This window comes from Gekko japonicus, unplaced genomic scaffold (assembly GCF_001447785.1).
Source record: "Gekko japonicus isolate JY-2015 unplaced genomic scaffold, Gekko_japonicus_V1.1 scaffold64, whole genome shotgun sequence".
NCBI lineage: Eukaryota > Metazoa > Chordata > Lepidosauria > Squamata > Gekkonidae > Gekko > Gekko japonicus.
The window spans coordinates 949328-966587 of NW_015170277.1; the positions used below are offsets into that span (position 1 = coordinate 949328).

Genomic DNA, 17260 nt, shown 5'->3' on the forward strand with positions numbered 1-17260 from the left:
TGGGAATGCCTGCCTCCTTAACAGCCACACGACCCCCGAATATCTGCCCATCGAAGGGGTGGGGAGGGGGTGTCCCGGGTTGCCTCGCCGCGTTCCAACGGCGCTCTTCTCTCTCCGCACGCCTGTCCCGCGCCGGGCCCTGCAGCGATCGATTGGGCGACGGCTGTACGACGAGAACGAAGACCTGTCCGACGTGGAGGAGATCGTCAGCATCCGGGGGTTCAATCTGGAGGAGAAACTGAGGAGCAAGATGTACCGCGGGGATTTCGTCCGGCCCATGGAAGGGAAAGGTAGGGGCGGGCGCCGGGCGGGGAAGGGAAGGGGCCCGGGTTCTCCGACGGCTTTCCACGTGCGCCTCGCCGGGCGAGGTTCGTATTTCCCGCCAGCAGCAGCATCCCGAGTTCCAGGGGATCCGATGACGAAGCCACGGGGCCGGGCGGGAGGGGAGAGGAGAGGGAGGCTGGGCTTGGAGGGGGGATTCCCACCCGGAGCGCTCCGCTGGCCTGGGAACCTCTGCCGGCTTGCGGCTGCCTCTCCCGCCTGGAAGGGCGCTGGGCAAACCGGGCGCAGGCTCTGCCCCTTCCCCTCGGAGAGCCCGTTTGCGAGCCTGCAGCGGAGGTGGCGGCAGCAGCAGCTGGGGGAGCGCTGGACTTAGGATCGCAGGTCTCTCCCGGCTGCCTTCTCCCTGCCTCCGGGTGACCCCGGCTAGGCCTTTCCGTGCCTTGTTCCATCTGGAGGTTTCTGTAGCCCTTTGCACCCGATGTGGTGGACTCTTCCCCTGTATAATCACTTGCATAAAATCATTGGGTTAAGCGATCCATCCACTGAGATGAGTGAAAGGTATCTAGGTATAAAAAGCCGGTTTTATCCTTCATGCTCCGAACCCCAACGGATATGATATCCTAGAAGCATATTTTCCTTTGCTTAATTCTTAGGTTCCTACCGTTTTTTGTTCTTCAGAAGCCATGCGCTTTGGTGCTAGGCCTCTTGGGTGATCTTTTTGCCCTCTTGAATGTCCCTTGCGCAGTTTGGATTAGGTTTTTTAAAAATTGATTTAATTAAGGCTGGTTAAAGGGAGTTTGGTTTGATTTATTTGTCTGCCTTTTTGATCAATCAGCCCATTCAGATAAAATGCAACCATTCAGATAATATGCTACCAAAATCCTCAATGAAATTGCCTTTTTGGTGATGGGGAGACACCAGGGTGAAAATAATTGCTCAATCCAGTCCCCCATCTTTCAGGGAAGCCTACTGTACAGGGGTGTTGTGAGGATAAATCTGGAAGAGGAATTGTGTCTACCAGCAAGGTCGGGATTAAAATGCATTTGTGAAAGAAACTAAGTATATGAAAGATGGAAGGAAATACAAGGTCATTTGTTGTGTAATAAATTTAAAAGCTACTCTGTTTTGTTACAAAGCAATGCAATTTTAATTCCCCCCGTTTCATCCTTATTACAGTAAAAAAAGAAAGAATCCATGCTCCCTTCACCGCTGTTTAAAATTCACTCTTGCCAATGCAGAAGTTGCATTTAATTCCTTTCCATTTTGTTCATTCACTCATTGTTTAAAAGGCGGGGTGATTAGTCAACTTTGGATAAGTTTGGATGGGGGGGGGGAAAGCTAGTGAGGATCTCCTCTCTTGGGTTTTTAGTCAGTAGTGGGTTCTTTACTTTCTCCCTTATATGTAGTTTTCCCCTCCCCCTTTTCTGTTGTAGTTTTTTGTAGTGTTAAAAAAAATCAATTAAAAAATCCCCTCTGGGGGCTCAAAAAATAAATAAATTCTGCAGCTGATTTTCTTTATAAGGAGGCAGTTTCTTAAATTATCTGGTTGATTAACAATTTTAAAAAATCCGGTAATAAAGATGTGCGGAAGTAGAGCTGGGTGGGTGGGTTTGATCGTGGCCAAATTGTGTAGGCAGCAGGCAGAAAGACAGACAGAGTTGCTTGTAAAGGCCTGGCTTGAAAGGACCCTGTTTTCTTTTCTCCCTTTCCCTTTTCAACCAGATTTCACTTTTGAGTACGTGCAGCGAGAAGCCCTCCGAAACCCCCTCATCTTCCGAAGTAAGGATGGACTGGGAATTAAGTAAGGCTGTGCTCTTAACGTCTCATTCTATCTGTTTTTTTTAAAAAAAAAATCGGAACAATGGCCCGCCCTTTCTCACGGGCTCAGCAACACATTCTGCCCCATCCCCAGCTGCCGAAAGCCAGCTTGAACAATGTCTTGTGCTGCGTCTGGAAGACGCACAAGCTCTGGCTTTGGCGAATCTCCAGAGCTGAGGCCCCTCATCAATGAGGGCCCTCTTTAGCACAGGGACTGGAAATTAGTTCACCTCCAAGAGTTACGGTGGAAAGCTCTTCAGTAGGTAGAGCAGTGATTTATAAACTGGACTCCTGCTTGAATTTTTAAGAATTATCCTTTGTATGCAGTTCTGACAAGTGTGGTTTCTCCTACCTCTGCAGCATCTAGAAGAAAAATCTTCATTGTCTTAAGAGCTGATTTAGGTTTTGGGGCTGAGCTATGATTCAGGCAGTCACAGGTTCCAGTCTCCCCCCTGCCACAAACTTGTTAAGTGATCTTGGGCAGTCTTCTCTGGCAGCCTCTCATTTGCGATATAAGGCTAATACCAACTTACCCTGCTGAGTTATTGTTGTAGAAATTAACGTGAAACCCTTTGAATGTGCTAAGTTTGGTGTAGTGGTTAAGTGCGCGGACTCTAACCTGGGAGAACCAGGTTTGATTCCCCATTCCTCCACTTGCAGCTGCTGGATGACCTTGAGCAAGCCATAGTTCTGGCACAGCTGTTCTTGAAAAAGAGCCGTTTCTGTCAGAGCTCTCTCAGCCCCGCCTACCTCACAGGGGTGTCTGTTGTGGGGAGGGGACTCTTAGACTCCTCTGGGTTGTGAAGGGCGGTGTATAAATCCAATCTCGTCCTCTTCTTCTAAAAAGGGCTGTGTCAACCCTGTATGTGAGTTTTATTATCATCAAGAGAACTATCAAATTCTTCTTTTGCTCCCACCGCTCCAAAGCCACACAGTTATTTATATGGCCGTTGAAAGCAGAGCTGAGTCTCTGCACAGAAGGATTCTGTAGTGTAGCGTGTTGAGGAATAACTGATCAGTATAAGACAGGGAGGAAAAAAGAACTCCTTCTCCCGTTGACCTGTGGAACTCATTGCTACAGCACAGCAACGTAAAGCAGTTTTTGAAAAGGCCATGCATGATTGAGTATGATTATTGGAGGGGGGGTATCTATAACTGGGTGGCCTTGTTGGCCAGAACTGCAGCTTCTGGGTTCAGAGACGATTTGCTTCTTGGCCCTGGCAGATTTGGGGAATTAATGAGAAGGGATAGGTCCCCCTGTCACATTCTGCCTCTTCCCTTTCATGTGGCATTTTGCCAGTCCCTGTCAGGAGATGGAATGCTGAGCAAGATCGGTATATGCCCCGGGGCGGCACTTCTTGCGGTAATTTCCTCTCATCTGTTCTCTGCTCCCTGAATTCCAAGGTCCTAATTGATCTGCTGATAGTACTTAATGTGATTCTCTCCACCCCACCCCACCCTTTGCTAATTGCAGGATGCCAGACTCAGATTTCACAGTGCGAGATGTAAAGCTGCTCGTGGGTAAGTTCTCAACTTTGCTGAAATGTAGCGATGGTGTAGCTTGTGCTTTTGAGAGAGCCGCTGTTGCAGAAACATCCGAAAGCATTGGGATGCTTGCACATACTTTACAGAAATTTCGAAATTACCATCACCCGAAAAACACTAGTCTGAAAATATTCTTGGGGAGGGAAACCGGCACGATATGGCCTGTTCTTATCGCATCTCAGGAGCTAATGCTCCCTCTAAGCTGTGGAGTCCTGTGAGCAAAAATTCTACTTTGTGAACTACTGGCATGAAAGTTGTGAGTGAGTGATTTGGCTACTGCACTAATTAGTTTTGCTCTGGAGCCGTCCTTCTTGAGTTAAGACAAAAATGTGTGAGCTGGAGGCTAAAAAGCTGTGAGGTAGCTCACATTAACTCAGCTTAGAGGGAACACTGGTTGGTACTTGCAAGGAAGACCACCAAGGAAGCCTCTGCAGAGGAAGGCAGTGGCAAACCACCACCTCACTTGCCTTGAAAGCCCCTTGTTGCCATAATTTGCTTGCGACTTTTAAAAAATAATTATTTCAGACAGTGACGGCACAGACAAGGGGAAATGATAAAAAATGGGTTATACAAAATAATTACATTTGATGAAGACAGTCATGTAGTGCATAATGTATAGGACAGAGAATAATTTCCCTTTCATCTCCTGTAATTTTTAAGGCATTATCTATAAAAATGCAGTAATTTTTATTTCTGTGGGGGATACAGTTGTATTCATCATTTAAGTTTTAAATTTCAAACTTCATAACCAATCTTATTTTGACTGCACTGGTTGCATCATTACTATATATTCAACATAACATATTTCCGCCACTTCTACATATACCTTTAATAGATAAGTAGTATATCATGGTGTAAAAGAAAGTCTATTGTATATCTCATGTAGGGAACCCATTTATATTTGGAACAGATTTTAATTCTACTTCTATTTCATTACCATATATTTGTATATGATGTTTTCTCACTTTAAATTTGTCTCCTGCTAGCATAATACGCACTCCATCTCTCCTCAAATTTCGTAATAGACCTGTTTCTCAAATAGGTTGTTAATTTTGCCATTACTGCATATTCAGCAAGTTTATTTTCCCATTCTTCTAAACATGGACAGATATCTAGTTTCCATTTTGCTGCGTAAATCCCTGGCTCTAGGGATGTCCCAACTTGCCTCAGCCAGGATCAGGGCCTTTTCAGCCCTGGCCCCTGCCTGGTGGAATGAGCTACCTCATGAGATCAGGGCCCTGCGGGACCTGTTACAGTTCCACAGGGCCTGCAAGATGGAGCTCTTCTGCCGGGCCTTTAGTTGAAATACCAAAAATCAGCAAACACCGTGCTACAGACGATTATAAAATATCTCAAATAATTTTTATATATTTTTTGTTTTATATTTTTATAATTTATTCACCATATATTATTTATCGTATAAGCCTTAATACATAGAAAGAATCATATATCGAAACATCTAAGTGTCTTCTCTTAATATATCACAAAAGATATTGCACAACCCCTTTATTAATATCAGTTCTCCTGGTGTAGTGATTAAAGTGCGCGAACTCTAATCTGGGAGAACTGGGTTTGATTCCCCACTCCTCCACTTGCACCTGGCTGGATGACCTTGGGCAAGCCATAGTTCTGATAAGAGCTGTTCTTGAAAAAGAGCAGTTACTGTCAGAGCTCTCTCAGCCCCACCTACCTCACAGGGTGTCTGTTGTGGGGAGGGGGAGGGAAAGGAGTTTGTAAGCCGCTCTGAGACACCTTTGGGTAGTGAAGGGCAGAGTATAAATCCAATCTCTTCTCTCTTCTTCTTAATTAGACAAAAGTTTTAAGAGGGAGGACTCCTTTAAGTCTATTTTGAATAAGTGCTCAGTCTTCCTCGAACAGAGGTCCAGATATCCTCCTGTTTCAGTGTCTTCCTCGGGGAGTTCAACAGATATCTCCAAGCACAAGGTTGCCAAGTACCAAAATATTTATCCAAAATTTTCAATGAACGCTGCAAAAAGTCTCAGTGAGCTCAAAGCTTCCTCCAAAGTGGAAGTTGAGGCAGCGGGCATCTACTTGATCGGCCTCCCTTTCCGTGATCACAGATCCGAGAAGCCAGACTGGGACCACAGTGTTTTAGTATTGAGGCACTGTTGTTTTAATATGTGATGCTTTTATTGATTTTACAGATTTTAAATGTAAATCTGCATAAATTGCAGATCGATATGCTGGAACCTGCTCTGAGCTTACACTGTGGGGAGGGAGGGCTATAACCCTAAATAAATAAATAAGTTCTAGCTGCTGTCACCATGTGTTTGAATAGTTCTTCTAAAACTTTGGGTAATTTGTTAGGCAGACTGCCTAACAGCATGCTCTTGGCTTCCACTGGGAATCTAAACTTTAATATATTCTGCATTTTTCGGTGTATTTCTTTCCAATAACTTTTTGCTTTTTTATAAGTCCACCACATATGAAAGAAGGTTCCGTCTATGTCTTGACATTTCCAGCATTTTCCTTTGTAGTGTAATGTGCTTTCTAAATGTCCTTTGGAGTTTTATATCATCTGAAAAACATTTCGTACCAATTTTCTCTTAGTGTTTGGCTGACTGTAAATTTGATACCTTTCCCCCCATAGTCATTCCCATTGTTGCATAGATATCTGTCCTTTAAAGCTTTGCATCTGCTGAAGCATACATTTTTTTTCATTGGGTCATCTTCTGTTTTTAGCTGGAGTAAAATCTTATATATCCATCGTAGTAAATGCTCTTTTTGTTTTATAATCAGCTGCTCAAATTCAGTCGCACCCCTTAGAACTCCACCTCAGAAACTCATGAGCTCCTTTAGTCTTGAGACTAATTGATAATGCATCAGTCATTGAATGTTTAGACCGTCATCTTTAATATCTTGCCAAGACTTGTTTTTCTGGAGTGTTTACCATCACTCCATAAGTTAAAAGATCATTTTTACTTCTTGTATTCTTATAATAATGAGCATCTATCGGGGACATAAGCAAAGAGTTTGAGGGGCTCAATACATTCTGGTGTGTAAACCATATTCCTAGAAGTCCCTGATTACGTGACTTCTTTCTTGTGTTACAATCTTTTTAATCAATTTCTTAATCCATAAGTAATTGCGTAGGTCTTCATCAAGATCTGCTGATTCTAATTTTACTATTCGCGGCCTTGGGTTTTTAATCCAGTCTACAATCCAGACCAGACCTGCTGCCTGGTAATATAATTTTATACTTGGAACTGCTAAACCTCCTCTCTTTTTCTCATCTTGTAATATTTTGAAGCTTCTTCTTGGGGTTTTTTTGCCATTCCATATAAATTCATCTATCTGTCTTTGTCACTCTTTCAGTATTCTCTCTTCTATATCTATGGGTAAAATTTGGAACAAAAAGTTTAGTTTTGGCAGCATATTCATTTTAATTGTCAAGGTCATTCCCAGCCATGAGATGTTTAGATTTTTTTTTCCATTTTAATAAATCTGCATGAATCGATTTCCTAATTTTCTTAGTTATTTTTTAAAAGATTACAGTTTTGCCCAGTCCCGTTTATTCCCAAATATTTAATAGGGTTGGTGGCTGTTGAGCACCTAGTGCTTTTTATAATCTCTTCTTCTTGTTGTGTTAATTTCTGTTAATTTTATAGCTTGATTTATAGCCAAGTTCTTCAGTATGTTAAGAACATAAGAATATAAGAGATGCCAATGTTGGATCAGGCCAAAGGCCCATCCAGTCCAACACTCTGTATCCCACAGTGGCCAGAAATACCAGTGCCATCAGGAGGTCCACCAGTGGGGCCAGGACATTAGAAGCCCTCCCACTGTTGAACCCCCCCCCCCCAAGCACCAAGATGACAGAGCATCACTTGCCCCAGAGTCCCTATCTATACCTTGTGGCTAATAGCCACTGATGGACCTCTGCTCCATATGCTTATCTAATTCCCTTTTGAAGCCGTCCATGCTTGTAGCCGCCACCACTTCCTGTGGCAGTGAATTCCAAGTGTTAATCACTCTTTGGGTGAAGAAGTACTTCCTTTTATCCGTTTTAACCCGACCGCTCAGCAATTTCATGGAGTGCCCACGGATTCAATTACATATTGTAACAATTTCTGGGGATTCAGGACTGTTAGAACCATGTCGTATGCGTAACGTTTCATTTGAACTCTGCATCATCCACTTTTATTCTCTCAATTCTGTCGTCCTGTCTAATCTTTATAGCTAAAATATGTAGTGCTAGTATAAATAACAAAGGGGATAAAGGACATCCCTGACGTGTTCCTTTTTCAATTGAAATTGCTTCTGTTAGTTTCCCATTAATGAAAATCTTTGCTTTTTGGGTCGAGTATATTCCGTGTATCCAACTCCAAAATGCAGGACACAGCCCGTATTTTGTAATACATTCAATAAGAAAGGCCATATTAAGTTGTCAAATGCTTTCTTTGCATCTAGAAATAGAAATTCTGCTTTCTTTCTTATTCACAAATTTGATTGCATCTATTATAAATTGTATATTATCTCTTTGGTACAAAAGCTGATTGGTTGCAGCCAGGGCTTTTTTTGGTGGAAAAAGCCCAGCAGGAACTCTTTAGCATAATAGACCACACCCCTGACAGTACAGCTCATTAGCATATTAGGCCACACCCAATGCTTTATCTTAGCTTGCCTGGGCGCCCCGCACCTGCCGGCCCTGGGAGGGGAGGCAGTTTAAACGGCCTTCCCTTGGTTTGCCTGGGCGCCCCACGGCTGCAGGGATCCCGGACAAGCTGGCCCTTGGAGGGGAGGGGAGGCAGTTTAAACTGCCTTCCCTTGGCTTGCCCGGGCAAGCCGGCCCTTGGACAGGCTGTGGAAGACAGGGAGGCATTTAAATGCCTCCCCGATCCTTCCAGGGGGCCCCCTGGCCCACTCGCCTCGGAGTCGCCGGGGTGTGTGTGTCGGTCTCCAGGCCTTCCCTCTGTTGCCACGCATGCAGAGGTTTTGGCTGTAGTGGGTGTGGCCAACTCTGAAGCCAGCCGGAACTCTGTTCCTGTGCGTTCCTGCCCAAAATAGCCCTGGTTGGAGCGTATTAAATTCGGTGTGCATTTTATTAATCTTTCTGCCATTATTGAGGCAAAGGATGAGATGGTTAGACAGTGTCATAGATGCAACGAACATGAAATTGAGCAAACTTCAGAGGACAGCGGAAGAACGGGAGGCCTGGCGGGAGCTGGTCCATGGGGTCACAAAGAGTCGGACTCGACTGTGCGACTGAACAACAACAAAACAGAGAAATAGGTCTATAAGACTGTGGTACCGACGCATTGCCACCCTCTTTATGTATTAGCGTTATACATGTCTCTTGCCATGTTGGAGGTATTGTCTTTTTTTCCTTTATCTCATTCATAACTTTTTGTCAGGGCTCTAGTCGGGGGGGAGCTCTCAGGTACGGAGCTCCGGAAGAGAACCTCTAGGGGGCGGGGCGGTCACGTGGTGAAGCCCCGCCCCCTTCTTTACCCCGCCCTCTGCTTCGATCCTCATTCCGTTTGGGAATGAGGATGAAGCAGGAGGGTAAGTAGCCGGGCCTTCTGACACACTTCTGGTGATGTCAGGGGGTGTGGCCTTCTGTCACTTCCGGTGATGTCAGGGGGCGTGGCATATGCAAATAAGTTATGCTAATGAGTTATGCTAATAAGCTCCGGCAGCTCTTTTTCTACAACAAGACCCCTGCTTTTTGTAATAGTATTATTAATACTTCTTCAAGATGTTTATAATACATTGCTGTCAACTCGTCCAGTCCTGGAGCTTTATCCTCCTTAATGTTTTTTATTGCTTGAGAAAGATCTTGAAATTTTATTGTTCGATTTCATATTTTTCTATGTTCTGATGTAAACTTTGCAATCTGGATGTCTTTTAAATTTTCTTTTATTCTTTCTTCTGAAAAGAACTTCTTTTTGTATAATCCTGAGATAACACTAATAAATTGTTCCTGTATTTCTTTTTCTTCATATGTAATTTGGTCTCGTTTCTTTACACCTGTTATTACTCTTTTTTTCTCTTGTTTTAGAAATTTTAATTTTTTCTGTACCTCTTCTAATAACTTCGGCTGAATCTCTAGTTTTTCTAAATTCATTGTCAAACTTTTTGATATCCAACACATGTCTATTCTTGGATATGTTTGATGTCTGTCTAAAACTAAAGTAGAGTGTCTGCCCTTTGGATGCTTGGTCCTCTGAGAGTCTTCTAATTCCAGCATTTCCATATAGTGACGTACATTTTTAGATAATTTCCCACCTTTAATATTCCTTGATCTGTCTTTTTTAGGTCTAGTACTCCATTCATATCTCCAAGAATCATTATTTCCTCATTTGGAAACCTAGCATAGTTTGGAAAAAAATCTCAAAAAAATTAACTTTGGCCTCACTTGGTGCATATGGCATTGGTAATAATGCATATTTAGCCTTCCGGGAGTTTAATTTTCAAATTAGATACCTTTCATCTGAGTCTCTTAATTCTTCTAACACTTCTAATTGTGGGTCGTTTATGTAAATGGCTACTCCACATTTTTTATTTTGTGCTGAAGCAAGACATGCTTTGTCTGATTTTTTATTGTCTAAAATGTGTTCGAATTTCTTCTTTATAAGGGTTTCTTGTAGGCATAATATATCAGTGTTTTGGTTTTTGAGTTGGTTGAAGTTTTTTGTGCGTTTTGGAGGAGAATTCAGTCCATTGATATGTATTGATACTATTTTTAATATTTCCATTCGGCCCTGATGTTGTTGCCACGTCCAACTTATCCTTTTCTGTGCTTGTTTCTTTTTTGGAGTTTTTGGTCTCTGAACTTTGCTTTGAATTAACTGGAGATTCTCCTTCTGTTCCTGTACGTAAGCCCTCCGCTTGTAATTCTTCAGCCAATTGCTTGGCTTGTTCCCCTGCTGCGATTATTGTTCCTTCTCTATTGCAAATGGTATTTTCCAACAATATTTTATTCTTTTCTTTTGTAAAATCTATCTCAAAAAGTCAAAGTCTTTTCTTTAACACATAAGAACATAAGAACATAAGAGACGCCAATGTTGGATCAGGCCAAAGGCCCATCCAGTCCAACACTCTGTGTCACACAGTGGCCAGAAATACCAGGGGCCATCAGGAGGTCCAGCAGTGGGGCCAGGACATTAGAAGCCCTCCCACTGTTGACCCCCCCAAGCACCAAGAAGACAGAGCATCACTTGCCCAAGAGCCCCTATCTATACCTTGTGGCTAATAGCCACTGATGGACCTCTGCTCCATATGCTTATCCAGTTCCCTTTTGAAGCCGTCCATGCTTGTGGCCGCCACCACTTCCTGTGGCAGTGACACTTGTTGGAAAATCCTGAAAGATCTCCACTTCTTTTCCCGCAACCAATTCTGCTTTCTCAATCTGAAGAGCCTACCTTTCAAAATGTGTGTCATTATTTTTTTGCTTCTCTTTGATTTTTACAATTTCTTATGTTTGTTCTTGTAATTTTAAACTAATTTCTGATAGTCCAGTCCATACTTCTTGAATGTTCTTCTGGGTTCTTTACTCAGATTCTTGGATATTTCTTTCAATACTCTGGATAGTCTTTAAGTTTCTTTCCTCTGAATCTTGAATTGTCTTTTGAGTTTGGTGTAGTAGTTCAGTGCACGGGCTCTAATCTGGGAGAACCGGGTTTGATTCCCCACTCCTCCGCTTGCAGCTGCTGGATGACCTTGGGCAAGCCATAGTTCTGTCAGAGCTGTCCTTGAAAAAGCAGTTCTGGAAAGAGCTCTCTCAGCCCCACCTATCTCACAGGGTGTCTGTCGTGGGGAGGAGAAAGGAAAGGGGTTTGTAAGCCGCTCTGAGACTCCCAAGTGAAGGGTTGGGATATAAATCCAATCTCCTCCTCCTCCTCCTTGCATTTGGTGCACCAATATTTGCGATAATTTCCCCACCATTTCTTCAGTTCTTTGGTCCTCACCTGTTTCATCTGTGCTCCTTTTTTCTTTGTCTCTTTGATGAGCTCCTGCTGCCATTTCCCTTTTTGCTGTTCTATTTTTAAAAAATATCGTACACACTTTCCATGTATTATTCCCGTATACTGTTTTCAATGCACATATCAAATGCACAACAACAGGGCTATTTTTGGGCAGGAACGCACAGGAACGGAGTTCCGGCTGGCTCCTGAGTTGGTCACACCTAGCAGGAACTCATTAGCATAATAGGCTACACCCAACAGCAGAAACCCGTTAGGATTGGCTGCAGTAGGGGTGTGTGGCATAACATGCAAAGGAGTCCCTGCTACAAAAAAAGGCCCTGGGTTTTGACAACAAACAAGGTAAACAGAATAAGAAGCAAAAGGTGGGTGTGGCTGGATGACCACACTTTTGGTAACACGGGGCTGCGGCCTAATATGCTAATGAGCTGTGGTGGCAGGGTATGGCCTAATATGCTAATGCGTTTTAGCTGTTGGGTGTGGCCTGTTATGCTAATAAGTTCCTGCTGGGCTTTTTCTACAAAAAAAAGCCCTGCACAACAATAAAAGTTTATACTATTTAAATAACTAAAGTATATGTCCATTAGAATAAAAAATGATATTTTTTCCGTTCTTATTAAAAAGGGCTAATCGTAGCCAGTAATGAATGTTCTGAATAGATACAGTATAGATGAGAAAGGTAGCTTATCTTGTAATCATTAAATCGCAAACACCAGTCTATCCAACAGAACAATTTTCCCCCATTAAAATTATAACCTAGTAAAGCAGGGGCAAGAGGTGCCAAATGGAAAACTAAGGGGAACAACAAGGAAATAAAGGGGGGGGAAGCAGCCTCTTTGCCTTCCCCCCCCCCCCATACGCTGATTCATCTAAGGTCTTCAGGGGAAACCCCCCCGTAGTTATCATGTTGTTTTTCATTCTGAGAATTTCACACGTCTACATAGGAAAATATATAACAGAGGAAAATAAACAAGTCTTGTCTTTCTGATGAGCCGACAGGGGAAACAGAGTTTTATTAATCCTCGCTGCCTCACGTCACAGCCGAAACACTGAACGCTTCAAACAAACGTTTGTCTTTAGAATAAAAAAAAAATAAAAAAGATAAGAAAGTAAAAGTAGAAATGAAAATAACCAGTTATATATTCCACAGAGTAAATAATAGGGAAAAACACAGCTTCACTTACTATTTTCACTCTGTTATTGAAGCTGAGATTTTCTTGGCAAGCAGCCAAGCGCCGTTGTGCCCGAAATAAAGTTCTGTGAAACTGGTTACATAAATCTTTTGCTGAATCGCTGTAATTAAAGATCAAAGTTTATCATAAGCCTTGCTCGAAAAGCCGTAAATTTTCGAAGAGGGTCCCTCTTACCACGATATATTGGAAGCTGACTTCAAATGTTGCTGGAAGACTGCCAGTTTTTCCCATTACAATCGCAGTTCTGGGAATCCAAAGATATCCAAAATACTGTAGTTCCAGGAGTCCAAAATATTGCAAAGATGACTGAATCCAGATTTGTTTAGAAAAAAGGGAATAAAAAGAAAAACCTGACTTATCAAGCTCCCACCATGGGTTCACCTGTCAGTTGGGTCTCCCCCGTGGGGGAGAGGGTAAGGATAAAGAAGTAACCCTCCTCCTTTCCTGGTGGTATTCTCCCCACAGCGAGAAAGGGCTGAAAGTTCTCCTTCTCAGGTTGCTATGTTCCCTGGAAGCCTGTTTGGTTGTGACTTGATGGCACTTATGTATGTAAAAATATTCTTACTAGCTTAAAAAAGGTAAAGGTAAAGGTTCCCTTGCTCGAAAGCCATTCGAATCCGACTCTAGGGTTGCGGTGCTCATCTCCGTTTCAAAGCCGAAAAGCCAGCGCTTTCCGAAGACGTTTCTGTGGTCATGTGGCCGGCATGACTAAACACCAAGGCGCACGGAACGCTGTTCCCTTCCCACCGAAGTGGTACCTATTTATCTACTTGCAATTTCTTGCTTTCGAACTGCTAGGTTGGCAGGAGCTGGAACCAGAGACAGCTCACTCCGTCTTGCGGCACACTCGGGTCTCAAACTGCTGAACTACTGACCTTCCACAGCCTGCAGTTCAGCGTCTTAATCACTTGAGCCACCGCAGCTCCCTGTTACTAGCTTGCCTGCCTACAAATCCTCATCGCAGGTCATTCTGTCTCCATTCCTTGCACGTATGAGTATTAAAATGGAGCATCCATGTTCAAAGGCAGTATACCTTATAATATTGGATACTAGAGACAAAACAACAGGAGGGTAGCCCCTGAGATATCGGGCTAGCTGCTAGGCCAAACAGGACCCTGTACTAGGTTAGAAGAAGAGGAGATTGGATTTATACCCCGCCGTTCACTCAGGGTCTCAGAGCAGCTTACAGACTCCTTTCCCTTCCCCTCCCCTCCCCACAACAAACACCCTGTGAGGGAGGTGGGGCTGAGAGAGCTCTTTCCAGAACTGCTCTTTCAAGAACAACTCTGACAGGACTACGGCTTGCCCAAGGTCATCCAGCAGCTGCAAGTGGAGGAGTGGGGAATCAAACCCGGTTCTCCCAAATTAGAGTCCGCGCACTTAAACCACGACAGCACTTCTCGTGTTCTTAATTACTTGTTGGACATCAAAAGAAGAACAACACACTTTCCACTTTGCATATGTGACCTTTCACGGTCAGCTGGTAGCAATATTTACGCTCTATGGGTGAGTAGCTATTTAGAAACTGACCTTCGTGTAGCTGCAGTTCTTGTAAGCAGAGACTGGCGTGAGCATTGGCGGCCTTCTTGACTGGAGTGACAAAAATCCTGCAATGCTACCTATGAAACTTTAACATCTCTGTGCTGTGATGTAGAGAAAGGTTACTAGCCATGGATTAATATGTCAGATGGCTGCAGATCCCAGAAATGCATTTTGGAAGCAGAAAAAGTAGGGATTTGTAGCCATGTGGACTCAATTGGAAGCTCTGTGTATGCCAGCGTGGTGTAGTGGCTAAAGCAGGGGTGTCAAACATGTGGCCCGGGGGCCAGATCAGGCTCCCGGAGGGCTTCTATCAGGCCCGCAGTAGAACTGGCTGTCTCCTGCTGCTTCTTTCAGTTTTGCTGCTGCTGCATCTTCGTAGGTCTGCAGCTTACAGATACATACCTGAATAGCATACTCAAGTTTGCAACAGCACAGACATTTTGATGCAATAATTCAGAGCAAGAGGTGTCAGCTATCAGACACTGTTAAACAAAATATTGCAAGAGTGCTGATGTTTTAAGCATGTTTTTATTTTAAGTAAAAAAAAAACCTTTGTGTTTGTGTCCTTTATAAAGTTTATATCTCCGCTACCTGGCGTTACATTTTATGACACACGTGGCCTGGCCCAACAAGGTCTCATTTGTGTCAGATCTAGCCCTCGTAACAAATGAGTTCGACACCCCTGGGTTAAAGTGTCACACTAAGAAATCCGGGTTCAATTCCCCACGTGTGCCCTGGAAACTTGAAGAAGAGGAGGAGATTGGATTTATACCCCGCCCTTCACTTGGAGTCTCAGAGCAGCTTACAATCTCCTTTCCCTCCCCCTCCCGACAACAGACACCCTGTGAGGTAGGTGGGGCTGAGAGAGCTCTTTCGAGGACTGCTCTTTCGAGGACAGCTCTGAGAGAACTTTGCTGCTTACAGTTAATCACCGGAGGTGTTGGATATGGCAAGCAAGTCTGGTTTTGGGGGCTCTTTTGCCCTTCTGTAGCTGATGTACAGAACAACGAGTGCGTTGGGGGACCTCTCCTTTTGAAAAACACTGCTGTCCAGGTTCATCCACGTAGAGGCTGACTTTTTGAGAGCCAGTCGGTGTAGTGGTTAAGAGCGCAGACTCTAATCTGGGAGAACCAGGTTTGATTCCCCGCTCCTCCACATGCAGCTGCTGGTGTGACCTTGGGTCAGTCACAAGTTCTTTCAGAGCTGTTCTCTCAAGAGCAGTGCTCGAAAGAGCTCTTTCAGCCCCACCCACCTCACGGGCTGTCTGTTGTGGGGAGGGGAAGGGAAGCGAAGGAGACTGGATGCTGCTCTGAGACTCCCAAGTGAAGGGCGGGGTATAAATCCAATCTCCTCCTCTTCCCCTTCCCCTTCTCCTTTTTCACCACCTTCTTCACTTTCTTCTTCACTTCTTCATCTTCTTCTTCACCCTTCTTCTGCACCGTAGCTTAAGTTCAGTTTTTTTGAAGATTGCATCTGAAAGTCATTCTGAGCGGAATAAAAATAAAACTGTTTACTGGGACGTTTCAGGCCACATAGAAAAAGGAAGGCTCGGATTGCTGTCGCTTTATCGACCAACAGGGTGTCGTCATGAGTTCTCCTCTGCGGATGTAAAGGACGCGATGTCCTTGCCGTTGTTTCCGAAACAGCTTCGAGAATCCCAAGAGAAGGGTGTATTGCGTTTAGCCCATTTCTCATCCGAGGTCCCTTTGGCACCATTCCAGCATCGCAGGCCCCATCCTTGGAAATGGGCCATTGTTTATGAATTTGCCTCCTTCGGAGTTAAGACTGTTGGAGTATCGGGAAAACAGCAGGGGTCTTTTCCGCTGTCTGCCGCCTGGCCTCCCAAAATGGGAGAGGCCTACCGCAGATGGACCCAGATGGGCTTTTCCTGTGCAAAGCCTGATATTCAGTTATAGCAGGGCCAGATATTCCTCTTGCTAGGCAAGTAAATGTCACAATATATTTATTTATTAAATTAGATTCTTAAATCGCCCTTCCCCATGGAACAGGGCTCAGAGCAATGTACAACAATAAAATATACATAGATTAGTTAAACATAAAACAATAGGAATCCAGTAGAACACATTAAGTAACCTAAAACAGGGGTGTCAAACTCATTTGTTATGAGGGCCGGATCAGATATAAGATGAGACCTTGTTGGGCCGGGCCACGTGCATCATAAAATGTAATGCCAGGTAGCGGAGATATGAACTTTATAAAGGACACAAACACAAAATAGAAACATGCTTAAAACATCAGCACTCTTGCAATATTCTGCTTATTGAACAGTGTCTGATAACTGACACCTCTTGCTCTGAATTATTGCATCAACATGTCTGTGCTGCTGCAATCTTGAGTATGCTGTTCTGGTGTGTATCTGTAAGCTTGCAAACCTACGATGACGCAGCAGCGGAACTGGAAGAAGCAGCAGGAGACAGCCAGTTCCACTGCAGGCCTGATGGGAGCCCTCCGGGGGGGGGGGGGGGGCGGGGAAGGCGGAGGAGCCAGTTACCTGACCTGACCTGACCTGGCGCAGCTAGAACAACGTAGGTCTGGCGACATTTGTGATCTGGGCCTCCATTGATAAGGAGGCATCCAGAATAACACCCAGGCGCCTGACAGTTGGTGCCTGTGTTAAGGGCACACCGTCAAGAGCCGGGAGTCGGCATCCATAACCAGCGTCTGCCTCTCCCCCCCCCCAACCACAGAACCTTCATTTTGTTAGGATTCAGTCTCAGCCGGCTCTGTTGCAACCAGTGTTCCCTCTAAGCAGGGTTAGTATGAACTACCCAGGGGTCATTTCCTGCAGGAGCGCACAGGAGCGGAGCTCCGGCAGTAAAGAGCCCAGCGGGTGGGCACATGCAACAAGCCCCACCCCCTGCTCCCAGCAGCCCTCAGTCAGAGCAAGAAGCAGCCAGGTAAGCTGCAGAGCTC

General features: G+C 44.3%; 1 protein-coding gene across 1 annotated transcript in view; it reads left to right on the plus strand.

The window, feature by feature from the left end:
• Positions 1-265: 265 nt before the first annotated feature.
• Positions 266-17260, plus strand: part of LOC107115877 (lysine-specific demethylase 2B-like) — a 60885-nt gene continuing 43890 nt past the window's right edge. Inside the window, exons 1-3 of the mRNA XM_015417649.1 lie at positions 266-290; positions 2005-2061; positions 3575-3621. Of these exons, the coding sequence (XP_015273135.1) occupies positions 3576-3621 (46 nt within the window). The 5' untranslated portion in view covers positions 266-290; positions 2005-2061; position 3575. The remainder of the gene's footprint in view (positions 291-2004; positions 2062-3574; positions 3622-17260) is intronic.